This window comes from Phycodurus eques, chromosome 8, assembly GCF_024500275.1.
Source record: "Phycodurus eques isolate BA_2022a chromosome 8, UOR_Pequ_1.1, whole genome shotgun sequence".
In the NCBI taxonomy this organism is placed as follows: domain Eukaryota; kingdom Metazoa; phylum Chordata; class Actinopteri; order Syngnathiformes; family Syngnathidae; genus Phycodurus; species Phycodurus eques.
Window position 1 is genome coordinate 20,999,772 of NC_084532.1, and position 19,487 is coordinate 21,019,258.

General features: G+C 43.1%; 1 protein-coding gene across 1 annotated transcript; it reads right to left on the reverse strand.

Moving 5' to 3' along the window:
• Positions 1-226: 226 nt before the first annotated feature.
• Positions 227-19,331, reverse strand: si:dkey-110c1.10 (unconventional myosin-Vb). The gene is given in 37 exon segments (XM_061682999.1): positions 227-553; positions 1,591-1,671; positions 2,069-2,243; positions 3,979-4,246; positions 4,318-4,450; positions 5,421-5,510; positions 6,274-6,425; positions 6,932-6,992; positions 6,994-7,055; positions 7,150-7,246; positions 7,465-7,573; positions 7,655-7,755; positions 7,891-8,091; positions 9,238-9,386; positions 9,456-9,549; positions 9,615-9,830; positions 10,556-10,795; positions 10,880-11,036; positions 11,224-11,544; positions 11,821-11,907; positions 11,974-12,071; positions 12,143-12,259; positions 12,416-12,499; positions 12,569-12,700; positions 13,045-13,185; positions 14,430-14,495; positions 14,497-14,512; positions 14,586-14,854; positions 15,215-15,327; positions 15,404-15,511; positions 15,707-15,788; positions 16,069-16,212; positions 16,284-16,440; positions 16,511-16,655; positions 17,656-17,824; positions 17,897-18,007; positions 19,305-19,331. Coding segments are annotated over 37 exon segments (4,935 nt in total). The 3' UTR covers positions 227-391.
• Positions 19,332-19,487: the final 156 nt, after the last annotated feature.

Consider the following 19,487-nt stretch of genomic DNA (forward strand, 5'->3'; position numbering starts at 1 on the left):
GGACACGTGCATGTTTTCTGCCCCAAGTGCACGTTCATGAACTTCCACTGATGGTGCATGATAGGAACGCTGTAACAAAGAGATTTACATTTTTAAAAAGAAATGTGTCGTGCCAGCACGCGTAATAATTTGATGTTGTCTCCTTTATTTTGATATCTTCTTTTATATTTTTGAAATGTTTGTGAATATATAAATACGTATCACTGATGATAATGATGATGATGTGAAGTGTTGCAAAGTAGTCGCATGGGACATTTTTTTATACATAAAATGTTTGTAATTTTTTTTTTTATATTTATGTTACTGGGACAGTAGTCTCCTTGTGTTCTGCTTCCAATAAAAGATGGCAAATTTGAATTGCGTGGTGTCCGCTTCATTTGACAGAAAACGTTCACACCCTGCGTAGAAAAGATATCTTGAGGGAGTCCGGGATGACCAACTTATCCGCACAGATGGCGGGCGGCGTCTCGTCGGGAAATATGACGGGAAACACGCGCTTAACCTCCAGGAGGAGCTGGCGAGGTTGAACTTCCACACGGTCTTTGAGGAGAGCCTGAAAGAGCCAAGATTGAGGAAGGACACGAAAGTTTCGGGTCACTGAGAAATGTCTGAGGGAGCTGCTACTTTTTAAAATGGAGATAATATTGAATAATCAGAGATACAGTCAAGATGGATTGCAATTGCATAGAGTTGCCACAGGCAGCAAAACACAAAGCGGAGATGATTATAAAGCATCAACACCATGCTTCAAGCATGAACAAAGTCATGAACCTGTGTTACATAAAGAAAGGTAGGAAATGAATCAGACATACAGTCTAGATAGAAATCGGCACCCCCGAAAGGAATGTTATTGCATATAGTTGCCATAAGATGGCAGCAAAACACTCAATTCGGAGATGACCATAAAGCATCAACACCATGCTTCGAGCAAGTACACAATCATGAACCCATGTTACATAAATGTATTCAGAAGTAAAATTATTCAACAAAAGCAAACCACCTTCTCCTGAGGCTCATCAATAGTATTAGCTAGCAATACTAGCCTAAATAACATGCTATCACAAACTGACATGATATCACAAATGAGAAAGAAATATGCTCACAAGCACTTTACACAAATGGTATTAAGTCATTAAACTCAAATTATGGCACATACACACAAGAACAAATGTTAGGGAATACTGGCAAATTGTAACAGCAAAGTAAACTACACGGGCTATTAGTAGCTGCACCTGGAGAGAAGCAGAAACAGATCTTCAGTTTAACTTTTTGAAGGTGCACAAGATGTATTCAAGGACCGTCAAAACAGGACATCTCAAACACAGACAAAACACTATCAATGAATTAACCCTGACAACAACACCAAGATACCACAAGATGGCGCCAAATTAATACTTTAAACGCTTTTGCCTGAGCACAAAAACCGCAAATAGCCAGGATTTTCTGCTTTCTCAGTGTTGTCGGTTGCAAAGAAAAATCTGTGAATGTCGCAAATATTGGAGTTTTCACTGTATATACAATGGTGCGTTTTCATGGAAAGCATGAAATGGTCTGAGTGATGTGACCATGTGCAAGTGGTGCAAGCGTTACCTGGACCAAGCGGATGAAATTGAGCGAGACTCTTTCCTCGACGTCACCGTGAGGCGTGTAGTTGCTGAGCAGCTTCACAATCTGCTCAACAACACAGCAGTTATTTCATATCTTGTCTACGTTTTTTTAATTTATATATTTCTATTAAGCCTGATTTCCACCAAGTATTACTGTTAAGCTCAGCTTTCTTTAGAACCAACATGGTTTCAGATTCCAGTTGTGTTGATGAGGGTGGAAAAATTTTAATAGCTGCCTAATTGCTTAAAAGCTTAATTTTTCTGCCATGTATTTCAGTTATCAGTTTTTGGGGGTTTTTTTTGTCAGAAGTTTTGAAGGATACCGGTACCCAAATAATTGCACCAATTTTACCCTAATGCTGGGGTAGCAACTAATGGTGGAGCAGATTTGACAAGCTCAACTGAAGTTAAGTGCTTGGTGGAAACGTGTCTTTAGTGTTGGTCAAAAGATCAGGGGTCACCTGCTGGCTGCTGAGGGAGGTGCATGCGCGCACAATGGCCTGCGCGTCCACGTCAGTGTTCTTCCCGACCTGCAGCAGCTGAGCCGCCTGAATGAGAGGCGACAGTGAGGACACAGCGCCCTCTGTCTCCAGACCACGGCTCCGCAGCCACTCCTCCAGCTGACTCACGTTGAGGCTGACAAATACACGACGATAAGTGTAATAATGCAATAGAGTTCAAGTGAAACGAGGAAACCCATTTTAAACTTCTTTTTTTTTTTTAAATCACAACCCAAGTATTGGTTATTGTTTATAATTTAAAAAATATATATTTCAAATAAAAAAAAAAGGGGGGGCTAGTAATTTGATATTCAATTTGAGGATACTTAATGTCACGGTTTAAGTGTGACATCTATGCGGTTTGCTGATTAAATGCAAAAGGAAATTAACAACGTAAGGCTTGCAAAACGGGGGGATTTGAAATCGGTGACAATTTGTGACGCAGTTTCATCAATGAAGTCAAGTACCTGCCCACTCAACTCAGCTGAACGGCAACATGGCATTTCATCCAATGCTTGGTGAATTGTGTTTCACGATATTAAGACATCGAAGGGAGCAACATTGTTATGAATGCTTTGCTGCCCCAAGGTTTTCGACGCCAGCAGATGCCGTGATATGGTCCGATCAGAGCAAAGTTCATTTATATGTCGCATATTAATGAGATATCCAGCCGTCTCAAATGCCGGGCAGAAATCAACAAGAAAAGCTTGAAATACGACATTTTGGGCAATTCCAACCCAAATTATTTTGCTAACCGGATAAAAAGACATCAAAAACTCTAAAAATAAAATAATGGAAAGTGACCTTTAAAAACGTACCATATTTTCACGACCATAAGGCGCACTTAAAAGTCTTACATTTTCTCCAAAATGGACGGGGCGCCTTATAATGCAGCGCGCCTCAAGTGTGCACCGAGCTCCAAAATCTGTAAATGTTGTTGTGTGACTTTGATGAGCGCTCCGCTTGACTGACTGGAAGCATTTCCTGCCGACATGCTGCTTATACAGAGGAAAGGCGGTCGTGACTGAGGATAGCATGCGGACGCTAAAGGCACGCCCCCAGCAGGTATATAGTTCCGGTATGTGCATTGTGCAAAACAACAGACCACCGAAAATGGCACCTAGTTTTTTTTTTTTTCCCCAGTTTAAACTGCAAGCTATCAGTTACGCAGGGGAACATCGGACTCGAGCAGCCACGAGAGAATTCTAGATCAACGAATCCATGGTTAGCAAGTGGAGGAAGCAGGAAAACGCCGGCATCATTGCTGAACAGCCCCCCGGCAACGAGACTGACTCCGACAATGACCATAGGGAACCCGGCATGTTTGATGGAGAACTTGCCCAGCTGTTCATTTCGGATACAGAAGATGAGGACCTTGATGGACTTGTGGATGAGGATTGACAAGAAAATAACGTATTTTGTTAAATGTTTCAATCAAGTACAACCAAACTCAGTTTTGCTCCCGCTGCCTTTTTAAAAACATACGCTAGCATGCATGCAACCGTATGTTTTAGCGTGCATGCATGCAACCGTATGTATGTTTTAACATGCCTGCGCCCAACAATACAGTGCGCCTTATGTGTTAAATACAGAAATGGACCCCGTAACTGTGACTGCGCCTTATGGTCGCGAAAATACAGTAATTTAAAAAGAAATCTGGCACCCAAAATGTAATTTAACTTAATCTTCTAATATGTGAAAAAAATAATAATAATTAAAAAAAAAGTAATGGAATTATTTGTATTATTATTAAAAAAATGTTTTTGGTGTAGAGGTGTATTCTACCATCTTAGTTGATGAAAATTTGAAGCTGCATATATTCTGTAAATGTATGTCTATTGTTAATTGAGTGGGGTTTTTTTTTTTCGTACCGTATGTCTATTCCCCGGCTGCAGCAGCACACATCTTTCCTGAGCAGCAGGCTGTTGAGAGCGGAGGTAGACATATAATAGGTGAGCTGGTGGAAGGCGTGCTTCATCAGCGAGGCGTGCAAAGCCTGATGGGACATGGCGGCGTGAAGGGCCCCCAGCTCCCTCAGGACCCGGGCCACGGTGGGAGCGTCGGGCCCCGCCGCCGCCCCTGATCTCGCTCGCCTCCTGGAGCCCGCGGAAACGTCTTCGCCCTCCAACAGGGCGGCGGCTGAGGGGGAAGAGGAGGAGGTGAGATGAAGGTAGTTCGTGTGAAGCGGGTCTGCTGGCTTTTGGCGTCACCGATGAAGTTCTGCAGGCGTTTCTCAGTGATGGAGATGAGCTGCTGGTAGGCTTGGATGCGGAGCTCGCTCAGCGTGTGGATCAAATGACTTGCGTCAAAGGTCAGCGGTGGAAATTCCTCTGGACCATACGTCTGAAATATACACGCGTAATCCCTCAATTCTATGGAGGCATCGCTAGGGACATAATTCAGGATTACCTCTCGCTTATATTACAGAAATGCTCTCACGCAAACTAATGATTTACTGAAATGCTCTCATACACACAGGTGAAACACTCTTATTGCAACTAAAATGCTACAGTTTCTCTCTCTCTCTCTCTCTCACACACACACACACACACACACACACACACACACACACACACACTACTAAAACACATTTGTTGGGGCTTACATAAACTACCGAATCGCTCTCTCACAGCTGAAACTCCCACACGTACAATTATAATGCTCTCTCTCACACACACACACACACACACACACACACAACTGAATTTTTTCACTCACACACACTACTGATTATTTTTTCCACAAACATGCGCTACTGGAGCGCCCTCACACAAAACTGAAATGAACACACTGCTGAAATGCTCTCAGCCACACCACAGATTGTTTTTTTTTGTGTTTTTTTTGCTCATGTACACTCCTGAAACACTCACACAAACTAATAAGAAACCGAATGAAACTTCTCTCATACAGACAACTGAAACAATCTCACACACACACACACACACACACAACGCTCTCATACAAATTACTCAAAATATACTCAAATACACACAGTATTGTGTATGAGAGCATTTCAGTAGTGTGTATGGAAGTGTATGTGTATGAGAGCATTTCAGTGGTGTGTATGAGAGTGTTTCAGTGGAGTGCATGGGAGTGATTTAGTAGTGTGTATAAAACCATTTCTTTTCTGTGTATGAGAGTGTTTCACTAGTGCAAGTGCCAGCCTTTCAGTAGTGTGTGACAGTGTTTCAGCTGTGCGAACGAGCATTTCAGTAGTGTGTGTGAGAGGTAATCCTGAATTATATCCCTGAATTGCCCTCATAATGTCGAGCGCTCGCATGTTCATATTCCCCTCGTTACATGTGCTTCTCACCTGTTTGGAGTTGTGCTGAGTCAGCAGGTCGTGCAACAGACTGATGTTTTTCAGCCACAAAGCAGTCATTTCTAAATCACTGTTGTGTTTCTGCAAAGAAAAACCGTACAATATCATTACATTAATATCTCTCAAAGATGAGCATTTCTATATATTGGAGCTTGTGCTTGCGTGGGTTTTCTCCAGGTGGTCTGGGCTTCTTCCATCCATCCATCCATTTTCTGAGCTGCTTCTCCTCACAAGGGTCGCGAGCATACAGGAGCCTATCCCAGCTATCTTCTGAGGCGGGGTACACCCTGAACTGGTTGCCAGCCAATCACAGGGCACATACAAACAAACAACTCTTCACACTCTCATTCACACCTATGGGCAATTTAGACTCGTCAATTAACCTACCATGCATGTTTTTGGGATGTGGGAGGAAACCAGAGTGCCCGGAGAAAACCCACGCAGGCACGGGGAGAACATGCAAACTCCACACAGGTGGGGCAGGGGATTGAACCTATTGAACCTAATGTCATTCCTCAGAACTGTGAGGCAGACACTCTAACCAGTCGTCCACCATGCCGCCCTGGCTTCTTCCCACTTTCCAAAAACATGCATGTTAGGTTCATTGTAGTCTCTAAATTGTCCACAGGTGTGAGTGTGAGTAATTGTTTGTCGATATGTGCGATTGGCCGATGACCAGTCCAGGGTGTAACCCGCCTCTCGCCCAGAGTCAGCTGGGATAGTCTCCAGCTCACCTCAGACCCTATTGAGGACAAGTGCTATAGAAAATGGATGCATGGATTGGATGAGGTATACCTAATGTTTTGTCCAGTGTGTCAATGCTCGGCAAATCAGCTCAGATTACCTTCAGCGCCGTCTTCATGGCAGCGACAGCGGAGCGACACACCGACAAAGCACCGCTTTGATCCCCTCTGCTGTCCGCCTGCCGAACACACAGGAAGACCACGCTGGCTGCCAGCCCGGGCGCAAGCAACACGCCCACATCTGCTCGCACATCTGGACCCAAAAAGAGAGAGAGAAAGCCGTGTCAATAGAACCAGGTCACATTAGTCTGGCAGTACCAGTGGACGTTCTGTACTGCAATTATGAGAGGCTTCTAGTTTAAAGAAATATATGTGTGGCAATATTTGTTATAATACTGTAATATATACTGAAACACCAAGAGTTGTATTCTTTATTCTTCAAGGTCTTCTGACTAACCTCAACATGGGTCGCCTCGTTCAATTGTTTACAGTCACTTGGAACAAGGGATGACAAAAATAATCTTGGGTAATGAGCCACATGCTGCTTCACCAAGTCTAAGGACCAATACATTATCATCTATGTAGCAGCCTGTTCTGGTCAATTTCCATTACAAATAAAGTGAACCCCCGCTTAAATCGTGGTTTGTGATTCACAAGTTATTTTTTTTGTTTTTTTTTTGGTTCCTTGCAAGAATAAAACTAAAAATGACTTTTGATTTGTCTCAATGTTTATTACAGTAACACAACAGAAAGGTTCACCACTGATGATATTCCTGATGAGTTTGCTCTCATCTCGTCTCCTGCATTCCAGCAGGCCGGCCACTAGTGGGTGCTGTTTGCTGAGGTGAAGAAGGACTCTCGGCGGGAAACGCTGATGGGAAAACTGGAAAGGAGGAAAAAAAATAATCAGAAACATATTTTTTTTTTTTTTTTTTTTTTAATAAATAAGTGCAAACATCCAAAGAAGGATTTTTCACCTTGAGTGAGGAATCGCCGGAGTGTGACGGTGTTCCGAAGTTCCTTCAGTTCTTTCCTCAGCCTTGCACACTCCTGCTCACGGGCATCCAGAAGCTCCTTCACACACAAAAGCAGTGGCGTAGCATGGATTATAATATATAACCCTACAATAATCCTATGATCAGATCATGATGTCTTGATAATGTCTAGATTTGGTGAAGCAGCGTGTGGCTCATTATCTTCAGTAGTTTAAAAGTCAGTTGGGATAGGCTCCAGCTCGCCTGAATTGAACAAAGAGTACAGAAAATGGATAGATTTTAAAAAGAAGACGCTACCTGTTGATGAGAAGAGGAACCCGAGCTAACTCGAACCAGCTGACACCTCAGCCTTTCCACTTCCTCCTCCCACTGACTGCGCTGACTTACCAACTGGCTCTCCAAAAATCTCCAAAGGACACAAAATAACCCATCCATTTAGTGCTTGCACTGTACGATCAGGAGCGGCGATGAATGAGTGCAGACTCACTTGTTGGCCACCCGTACTGCGTCGTAAGCGTGGGCCAGGTCTTCTCCTTCCAGCTTGACCGCGGCCTCTTTGGTCAAGCCCATCTTGTCCATCAGCTGCTCCTGCAAGCATGGAGCAATGCTGAGCGAAATATAAAGTGGCGGTTCTAACAAGATGAACATTTTGTCAAAGTACAGTTTGAACGAGGTGGACGACGATGGAAGCGTGCCGCACAAGAAAACAAACTGGTCGCAAACCATTGGCGTTTCCAAACTCCACTCGAAGAATCTTCCCTCCGCGGAGGGAGACGTCACGCTGACCCGCCGCACCTCCTCTGGAGATGGGAAGGCAGACGGGAAGGGGGAGAGGGAGAGGGAGAGCGGGGTGAGGGATTGAGGTGAGGGGGACAGAGGCTCTGAGTTTAGCGTGGAATCGGATCTCCGGAGGCCCCTTGTGCCCTGCGTGGCGATATTAAGCACATTCGGTGACTGCTCAGCTTCAATAACAAAAAATTAGTTGAAATAATGTGGAAGTATACATCTGCATTAGTTCTTGAATTAATAACACAGATTATTTTTTAACCATCAAATTTCTATCAAAAAAATTCAGTAAAACAATATTCACTTTAAAAATGTCAAAGTTCAGTGTTTAGTATTCAGCGTACTCAAATAAAAATTTGCTCCGATAGCTTTTGCCTGGCTTTTCCCTGGTGACTGGCAAGTGGCATTTTGAGGTTGAATTTGTTACTGCCAATTTGCAGCTAAATGTTAAACTGAATGCTCAAAATAGTTAAACTGACTTCAAATTTTAAGCTGAATCGGATACGAAATTTTTTATTATTTTAAAGTGCATATTGTACACTGAACCTTTTGATGGTAAAAAGAAAAAAAAGGTAAGTGTCAGAAATTCAAATTCTGATGACCTACTTTCTTCAAGTCCATATTTTTTAAATGTTAAAATGTTTATCCTTTTATTATAGCCTATATATTCACATAGGGTAAAGAATTCCTTTATTTTCAATAGTGGGAATAAATATATTTTATTTACAACAAAAGTTTAATAATATACTTTCACATTTTATGCCATTTTATTGATTTTTTTGTTTCATTTAAAAATATTTTCATGCAAAATACTATCACTGTTAATTTGTTTCAGCATTTATGCAATAATAAGTATATTAAAATACAATTTATTTTGTCATATTTTATCATTTTAAAAGTATACATATTTACATTTTATTGATTAATTAATATCATAGTATAGAGAATTGCTTTCCTGTTTATTTTTCTCAATATCCACACATTACATAACCAATTATACTGTATATAACAAAACAAATATCAAAATGTATTTCATTTTAATTATAGATTTCTTATTTTATATATGTCTAGGTTTTTTTCTACATAAAATACATACAGTATGTGTAATTTTTTTACGTACAACACTATGTGTGGGAATGCTTTTCTCAGCAATCATGAGAAAGAAATTGATGCATACAGTAATTGCGACAGATTTGGTGTTAAAGGTTGTCCCTCAGCTCAGCCTGTAGACAATAAAAATGTGTGTGTGTGGCTTTTCAAGTAGTTTTTGTGCTGGTTGTGAACCTCAGTCAGCTGACTCATCTCCCTCAGGTTGTCATATCGTTGCTCCAGCCGGGTGAACTCCCGCAGCAGGCCCTGATGCTTCCTCCTCTCCTCGTCAAGCTCCGCCCTCAAAGCCACTGTGGCCTCAGTCACCGCTTGTTGCACAAGAGCTGCACGCGGACGACAAGTTGGAAAGTGTGAGAGAATGAAGACAGCACAGTCAAAGTTACAAGTGGAACCTTCTTGTTCTTGTTTCTGCTGCAGCAGGCATGCAGTGAGACGCTCCGTTTCACCACTGAGTGACGCCTTTTCTCTCTGCAGCGTCTCCACCTCCTATAAGAGTTATAAACACTTCAAAGTTATGCATAATTTCAGTCCAAAAACAAAGTTACAATTACTTGTGTCAGCTGTTTGAGCTCCTGGGCAGCCTTCTCCTCTGCTCGCCTCTGCTCTTGCTCCACCACCTGGCTCACAACGGAACAAGCAGGAGAAGGAGTGACCTGCTTCTGACGTGCTTCTAGTTTCTCCATTTTCGCCCTCAGTGAGGCCAGTTCAGCGCCGGCGACCTCTCGCTCGGCATGCAGGCTCTCTTTAAGGGCTGCACGGTCTCTGGCCTGGACACATCGTTATTTTCAACATACAAGACATGTGAAATTCATTAATTGCCATTCCTAACCCCAACTATACATCCCATCCATCCATTTTCTGAGCCGCTTGTCCTCACTAGGGTCGCGGGCATGCTGGAGCCCATCCCAGCCATCATCGGGCAGGAGGCGGGGTACACCCTGAACTGGTTGCCAGCCACTCGCAGGGCACATACAAACAAACAATCATTCACACTCACATTCACACCTACAGGCAATTTAGAGTTTTCAATTAACCTACCATGCATGTTTTTTGGGATGTGGGAGGAAACCGGAGTGCCCGGCGAAAACTCATGCAGGCACAGGGAGAACATGCAAACTCCACACAGGCTGGGCTGGGGATTGAACCCCGGTCCTCAGAACTGTGAGGCTGACGCTCTAACCAGTCGGCCACCGTGCCGCCTAACCCCAATTATAAACCCAATATTAACCTCACACCTATCCCAGACGCTAATACTAACCATAACCAACTACTAGCCCTTACCCCACCTTAACCTGAAGCTGTAGCTGGCAGTTTGACACTAGACCACAGCGCAATAGTTTGGGGACAGACATCAGTCATACAAAAAAAAAAAAAAAACATTTGGTTGAACTCACTGCGATGACCATAGCCAAATATCTGTTCTCTTCTTAAAAATGACAGCTAAATGATTCTATTATGCAACTTCCTTTGTTCACACCACAATATGACGCACCTCCTGGTCTGCTCTCATCTGCAGCTGCATCAGTTTGACCTCCATGCCTTTGTTGAGCTCTCGGTACCTCTCCACTGAGCGGGCTTCAGTCTTGAGCTTCAGCAGCTCTTTTCTGGCCGCCTTACGACGTACGCAACACTGCGTGAACACCACGGCTGCCCGGAACCTCGTGAAGGTCGTCCTCGCCAACCACCCACGCACTCTTGCCTGGAGCAGCGTGGCGGCTCGCTCGGCCACCAGCTGAGCAAAAACAACATGTTTTCCGATTAGAGCACTCCATCTTCGCGTTTGAACCAGGAAGTCAAAGGATTACAGCACACTAACCAGTCGGTACTGACGACGGGTCAGCGTGCCTCTGACAAAGGCCTGGATGGTGACGGCACCTTGTCTGACCAGGAGGAACATGTGTCTGTCCACCAGCATGCGGTACGTCTTCTGGATTACCAAAGCAGCCCTGGTGTAGCGTAGGGTCTGAGCCAAACTGCAAGATGATGAAATTCAATCAAGAGTGCCCATGAGCTTTTGTTTTAGAAAAGAAAATAAGGGTCACGGGTGAGTTGGAGCACAGGAATCTGAACCTCTCAACAATGAGGCAGAACTGCAAATGAGTAGACCACCGTGCTGCCTCTTAGAAAAACAGACAAAAACAAAAAGCAATACGGGCTCACCGCCGAGCCAGAGTTCCTCGCCAGTATCTTTGTATGGTGACGGTAGCCTCGAGGGTTCTGCTGTAGTGAATCCGGGCCAGCCAACCTCTGACCCAACTCTGAAGGATCACGGCCGCCGCTCGCAGTCTCTCAGCTCTCAACCTCTCCAGAAGAGCCACCTGCCCGGCCCGGAAAAAGACTTTGGTCTTTCCGAAGGCATACTGGTCCGGGTCAGGGATGAGCTGAGGCAAGGCCTGCCGGCATGCGAGCCCAGCCTCCTCCCAGCGCTGAGACCCTCGAAGCAGAACGCGATACCTGAAGAAGAACTCCTCATACGTCCATCTGGGGAAGTAATACAAAGGTTTTACTCACACTTTGTAACATGGAAACTCCAAAGTTGAAGGCTGCAAAAGTGGTACAATTTGGATAGATTTTAGCAATTTGTTAATAAACAAAATGTGAGGAAAACCAAGTTTGCGGCAAAAACAACTATCCAGAAAAAGTCATCATTGCCAAGACACACAGTAAATGCCCTAGATTGTATGACAAAAAGTGGAGAAGGCCCACTCTAGTTCTAAGTGGCTTATTTGTTCTAGCAAAGGACAAAGAACTGATTACCTGGATGGAAAACCGGCTGCACTGATTCGGATGGTCTCCAGCACTCCGCATGCCCTCAGCTGCTGCACAGTACTCCTCGGGTCGAACCTAACAAGAAAACAGTGTTCAGTTTTGAGGAAAGCCTTCAATGATGACTTTGAAGTCAAGACTCACATAAAGGGCTCCTTGAGGTCGTTGGGTTTGATACAGCGTACGTAGTGAGGTGTGGTGCTGTTCAGAGTGTCCATCAGCATCTGCAAAGACTGACGGAACTGGAAAAAAAGGACATTTGGTGAAAAAGACAAAGGGAGACACTGAAGCAGGGAGTGGAAGAAGTGTTTACCTGAAAGCCCACGGTCAACTTGTGTTCTCTGTGGGCTCTTCTTTCTGAGTGGACGCTTCCATTGGGCACACTCGGCCCGTTTCCCTGATGTTGGAATAGCTCAGCCACCAACTCCGACTGACACACACACACGCGCGCCGAACATGTGAGAGTGCTGATATTTAATGAGCTCCGAAGTTTTGTATGGCTGTATGACCTCAGGGGAGCTGAACTCGAGATATTCAATTGTCATGCATCTATTCACGTAACATAAAAGTACAGATGCATATCTACCTGACTTGCTTTCAAAACGTTGACCAGCTCTTCGAAGACTGTGTCTCGATTCTTATCAAGGAAGCCGCCACATTCGTACTGTACCTGCATATACAAACAGACACTTTTAACTTTATTCAATTAAACAGCTGAAGAAGACTGTGAAATCTGTACCGTGTCGGCAAAGTGCAGGATGACGAAGGCGCTGTTGGACATACGAGGTTTGCGGAAGTGAGGGTGGCCTCGGCCAGTCAGGTGTTGGTCATACAACTTCTGGACCCAACTGTCGTCTGATCCTTTGGGCATCTGTTCAGTCCAGATATTAACGAGAACATTACAACTATCGCTGGACTGGCAGCCAGTCAGTTGCAGGCTACATATAGACAAACATTCATACCTAAGGACAATTTCGACTCTTCAATTAACCTCATACTTTATGCATGTTTTGGGGTTGTGTGAGGAAACCGCACTACCTGGAAAAATCCACGCAAGCACAAGTACAACATGCAAACTCCACATAGGTTGAAGTTAAGATTCAAACCCAGAACCCAGAGGTTTCAAGACTGTGAGGCACACATGCTAACCACCAGGTAACTGTGCAGCTACTTTTGTTATAAAGTGTATATTCCTTTCACGTGTCCACCACTGACCCTGCACTCCTCGTCCAGCAGGTCTAAGAGGCCAAGCTGTCCCTCGATGAGATGGATACACTGCTGATTGTCGCTGAACTTGATCCGGCTCCACATCAGCTCCTCACGTACGTACTCCTCCTGCTCCAGGTGGAACACGTGCTGCACACAGGCAACCATTTGTTCGACGATTATAAACAGAACATGATAGTCTGGAAGATGTAAAAAGATCATTATTAAGGAACAAAGCAGACTGGCAAGAACTAAAGGGTAGCATAGCTCCTCGGAACATAACATGGATTCACACAACAATTTGGAGCGGATAGGACCAAATAGGTCTTAATGTCGTTAAAGACGCTGACTCCACATAATATAAGATCAACTTTTGAATACTCCACATGGAAATCGTATAAAATGTGGTCTCGGTTGGTGCTACTGTTATGGTTAGCAAGAGAGTTCAAATGGGCTCAGCAGGTAACTTAAATATCCGTTTGTGAAAAAGTGCGTCTTTGAGATGATTTACGGGCGATCTCTGGTTTTCGATGGCCTTGACACTTCCAGGTTACAAACGCTGTACAATGAAGTAGCTTGAGAGAATACATGTACATATTTATGTGAGAATACATGGTCACGCGGGACAATAATTTACGCACAGTTACCACATACTAACTGTTTATTTTTTATGGCGTTCTCCATGTCTTTCATCCAAATATTTACTGCAATTGTAATGTTTGTACGGTGTTAGCTAGCGTTGGTTTGTGTTAGCTCACAACAAGTTCATCGATACTGGTGGTGTTCCACAAGGACCTATATTAAATCCACAGATTTTGACATTATATCCTACATCAATGTTACAATTGCTTGCAGTTACAGTATAACACTGGAAATGTTCCACAAGGCCAGATTCTAGGTCCATTCTATATGAATCTCCAAATTACTTGCTATTGTCGTAGGAAAGCAAGACAAGATAGATAGATACTGGGGGTCCTTGGACTATGACAGACCCAACATACAGGATTTGGAAGTGATGTATGGCGCACAATGAACTAGCTTGCGCAGAGGCGTAAGAATACATCAGCACGCAGCACAAGACATGCTCAGTTTATGCCGTACTAACTGTTTCACATTTGTTTTATATTTACGGCCTAGAAGTGTTTATCATTCAATTTATTATACTGTATTTATGACTTTACTACTGCATTAATGTGGTGTAGTGAAAGACTGTGGCATGTTCTGACTTGTGTACAAATCGTGTTACGTTGCCACCATAGGAACAGAACTGCGTCGCAAACTGAGAAATAGTGGTCCACAAGGCTCGATAGTCTAGGGCAACTGGTTTTTTGGGGGTTTTTTTTTAAATTGTTTTTGTTGACATCTCATGACTGATATGGGGTGTCACGACTCACCCTGTTGAACTGCTGTTGCAGTTTTTCATTGGCGTAGTTGATACAGAACTGCTCAAAGCTGTTCCGGCTCAAAGGTCTCAAAGCTGCACATAAAAGAACACTTGTGAGTTCATAGTGAGAATAATAAAAACAACAACACATACAGAGGAAGCCCACCCATAGATGTCCAGCACCCCTATGAATGTTTTGGCCCGGCCCGCCTGGCTGCGCAGGGCAGAGTTGAGTCTGTGAACGGTCCACTTGAACATCTGGTCGTAGACATGCTTGGCCAGAGCATCTCGAGCCTCAACGGCCTGCTGGCCCGTCATGGGCTTGACCACCGCGTCTCCCGCTAGCACCAACCTGCGATGGCACAGCCAGTGGGCCATATGGCCAGCCTCCACCCCCAGGAGCTTGGAGAAGATGGCTAAAGAACTGTCATCTGCCTGGAAGGAGAAGACCGACACCAATGTGTTCATATTTTGACATATTTTCATTACTTTTTTTTTTTATGTCTTTTTGACATTAATTTGTACATTATGTTTAAAATGCACCAGAACAGGCTGCCTCATGTGGTCAGATCATACAGTAGGTACCTGTATTTGGTGAAGCAGCCTGTGGTGGCTTCATTGCCCAATGGTATTTTTGTACACTCTGTTCCAAGTAAAAATTGTATGTTTGTAATCACCAGGAGGATATTGTTCAGTATAGAGGCCGTGTTAGACAGGTCTGCGTACCATGCGTCTGTTCTATCCTGGCGAGAATAAATCAAGAAAGACAAAGAAAGACTTGTGATTTCAACTCACGTCTATATAACTACGATCAGAAGTTCGTCCGCTGCCTTGAATCTTCACATTTCCCAAGTGGAGAACAGCTGCCAGAATTCTGAAGAGCTCCATTTGCTGGTCAGGAAGCATGCCTGCAATTTCAACATAAAAAATACAATATGGATAAAATGTATTGTTTTGTGTATGTGTCAATAACCTCCATCATACCCAGGATGGTGAAAGCATTGCGAGTGCGCTCCATCTCCATCACATCATCATTGCCGGCAATGTTTGTATCCCCGCCCTGGTTTGTGTAGCGGAAATGTTCAGGAGCAGCTGGATTAAAAATAAGTAAATGAGTAATATATTTAAAAAAAATAATTACTACAACAACAGGCTGCTACATGTGGTCAGATATTAATGGATTTGTCTTTAAACATGGAAGCACGTGGCTTATTATCCAATTTCTCATTATTCCAAGTAACTGTAAACAATTGTATGTTCGTGGCCACGAGGCGGCTCACGTCCTACCCAGTTTGAGTGATCTCATTTCAGGCAATTGTCTGGAGGCACACAGCTGGTAGAAGATGTGATAGTTCCTTTCTGCTGCTGCCTGATGTACAGGAAAACAAAATGAAAACAAATGTTATATTCAAAACAGACTAGTGATTGAAATGAAATTGGTTAGTTAGTCGATTAGTTATATAGTTCCACCGCATATTTGCGATCATGGTACTTGCGGATTCAACAATTTGTAGATTTTTTTTGTGCATAAATTACTTACTGAAATACTTACCTATTCCTTGAAAGACATGAACTAGAACTACAACTCTTTGTGTTTTTCACTGTTTACTGCAGTAATATAGAAAATATTGCCGCAAAAAAATGTGTACCTGAAAGACCACCCTGGACTTCTCCAGCAAGTAGGTGCTCATGTTGGCCCCGATGATGTCTCCTTTCTTGCCAAAGCCGATCTGGATGTACTTCCCAAAGCGACTGCTGTTGTCATTCCTTGTGGTTTTGGCATTCCCAATGGCCTGCACACAAAACTTGTTACACTGGCACCAACATAGTCGTAATACAAACTGTTGTTGTTCCAATGCATTACCTCCATGATAGGGTTGGAGGCCAGCACCTTGCCCTCCACGCTGGTCTGCTGAGCGGCTCCGCCCACCACAGCGAAGTACCTCATGGTGAATTTGGCCGAGACCGTCTTACCCGATCCCGACTCACCGCTGATGATGATGGACTGGTTGTTCTCTTCCCTGTGAAAGGAAATGCGTATTACCCAAAGAGAGAGTGAGAACAGAGAAAGGACATTGAGTCAAGGCTGACCTGATCATGGTACGATAAGCGTCCTCGGCCACAGAGAAGATGTGAGGCTCCATCTCAGCCATGTCTTGACCACTGTAGGCATCAATCACCTCCTCGCCGTAGATGGGCAGCTCATCGTAGGGATTGACGGCCACCAGCACGATGCCTAGCAACAATTATGGTATACAGTAGGTTTAGTCACTTGCATTTCACGGCACTGTAAAAAATGTATTAAAGATGGAATTCAAAGCATAATACAATCAGTTCTACGAAGCTGGTTGACTAAGTTGTTCTCATTTCAAAACAAATTGATTCCATCCATCGGTTTTCTATAGCACTTGTCCAAATTAGTGGGGCAGGTGATCTGAAGCCTATCCCAGCTGACTTTGGGCGAGAGGTGGGGTACACCCTGGACTGGTTGGCAGCCAAGTTGTTCACATATTTTGGAATTAAGCCGACTCTGTCACCAGCATAAAACCTGTATTAACTGTACAGACAATGGTGAAGTAATTGTAACATTGTCATGAAATTATAAAGAAAATGTATTGTATGATAAAACTAAAGAAATGGACATTTTAAAATTATTTCACATGCATATCAAAATGTATAGTATATTTTTTATTCAAAACAATGTAAATATTCTCTGCATTTTTTTCCAAATCCAAAATACAAAGAAAATGTGTCATTTTTCTGATTGCAATAATAATTATTAAAAATAAGTGTTATATGAAATTAGATGATTGTCTCTTTTTTCTTTTTTACTTTATTTTGGGAGAAAGACATTTCATCAGATGACAAAGGTTTTGGGACAGCTGACGATTTTGATTACATACCAGACTAGAAATACACTTTTACAAAGGTATTAGGACAACGACAAATCAAAATAAAGTCTGGGAAGGCTTTCTGTAAGATGTTGGAGTGTGTCATCCAAAAGAATATTTGTGAGGTGTTTGATGGGGTTCTTCCACACCAAACTCATACAAGCACACCCTTGCTTTCTAGACTGGGACCAGAAAATGGTCTTCCTCAAACCGTACCCACAAAGTTTGAAGCATATACTGTATTTGTAAAAATGTCTGTGGAATTAAGAAACGGGGACTAAAGAGCCTAACCCCTGATAGATGTAGATAAAGAGGAGTGTCCCAAAACTTTTAGTCTTTGCTCACCGCAGTAAGTGTAAATGCTGTTGTAGTCCAGGAAGCGAACACGGAGGTTGTGCAGGATGGCGGGCTCGTGGAGTAAGCTGAGCGCCGTCAGGTCAGTCTCGCCCTCTGAGATGTCAGGGTTGGCCAGTGGGGGGAGGTCAGATGGCACCGCCACCGGATACTGTGCCTCCTGCCAGAGGAGAACACATTTAGTTTAGTTTTGATGGAGGCATTCATTTAGAAGTGGGTATTACTGCCTCACCTCTCCTCCGGGAAGCTGTAGCAGTACATTCTTGTTGTCAGGCGTGTAGTCTTGGAGGAGCTGTGCCGACACCCACACTGCATCCGGGTCAGGAATCCACACACTGGCCCCCTGGTGAAAGAATCCGAGGTGTGAGCCAAAATAGTAACACTCTAGACTGTGTTTTATTTGATTGCACTGACATTGCTTCCTGGCCTTGCCTTGATGAGACATTTTTTCAGCCATCAGCATAAAAAGATCTTAAAAGAGTGTTAAAAATTAACACAGGTCATCCCACTTTAAATGCCTACATGGATTAGCCATTATGCACCCAAAACTATAGTGCAACAAGTGTATAAAGGAAACACTACATAAGCTAAAACATTTAGGAAAATGAACGTATATTTCATCTCCGTCTTGGAAACCCACATTTAAATAACACATTACAATGTCAGTGTCAAAATGAATTGAATGAGTTGGTTTGTAGTATTTACCGTAGTGTCAAAAAATAGTTATAAATTCATACAGTCGCATTTATAGGCCAGGACCTTTCCGTTTGAGACGGCACATAAAGTATATTGTACTTTATCACATCTATTAAGCCATTAAAAGATAAAGTCATCAACCTGATGTAAAATTCTTGCCCAGAAAAACACTACATTGGGAGCATCCGTGGCTGCATCCACAGGTATATAATATATTATAAATATAGCTAAGTATTGTTGTAAAACAAGATATTTGCACTTTATATACAGCGCGGCAGCTGGCTAGTCTAGCTCACTTAAAGCCCGGAATTTTATTTTTAGCTCGTGTGAAAGCTTATATTTCCAAAGTCTTCCTCCACGAAATGTGCCTGAACACAGCACAATTCTGGTTCCGAAATGCTTAGGAATTTCCCCAAAAATTAGCAACTTCGAGCTAACTAGCCCGCACTTTTGACACGCACAATACAGGTTTGAAGTATAAACCTGCTAACGGCTTTTCAATTCAAATACCTCAACACTAATTTAAGTCATAAAATTATAGATTTAACTTCATTCAAACAAGCGACATGAGGGGCGAACGAGTGACTAGTGCTAAACAAAGGCGCGTGACACAGCTCATCTACGACGAAGCGGCTATTGCAATGATTCTGAGACTTGTGGTATCAGCACTTTACATTAACAATCGGTCAGAATCAACAGAAAATATATTTTGCTGTCAAAAATCAATGTTCGGAAAATAATGCGACGCATTATAATTACAACAATCCCTAGTGGTATTTGTGGGAGTGCTGAGATTAAATTAAAATGTAGATTTTAAAAATAATACTTAAAAAACTGTTAATCATTACCTCAGAAACGGACACAATTCTATATGTATTTTAATAAAAAATATATCAGCATAACATTTGAATGTAATACAAAATAAATTACCACAGAAGTCCTACCTTGGTGTATAGCTGCAATGTTGCCATCTTCTACGAGGTGTATAAATGCATCCAAGATGATGAAAAATATATCCACACGACAAGCAAAGGGATCTTCCACTCAGGAAATGTCCCAGTGGGTGCATGTGCACTTTGTCCACATTAACACACACACACACACACACACACACACACACACACACA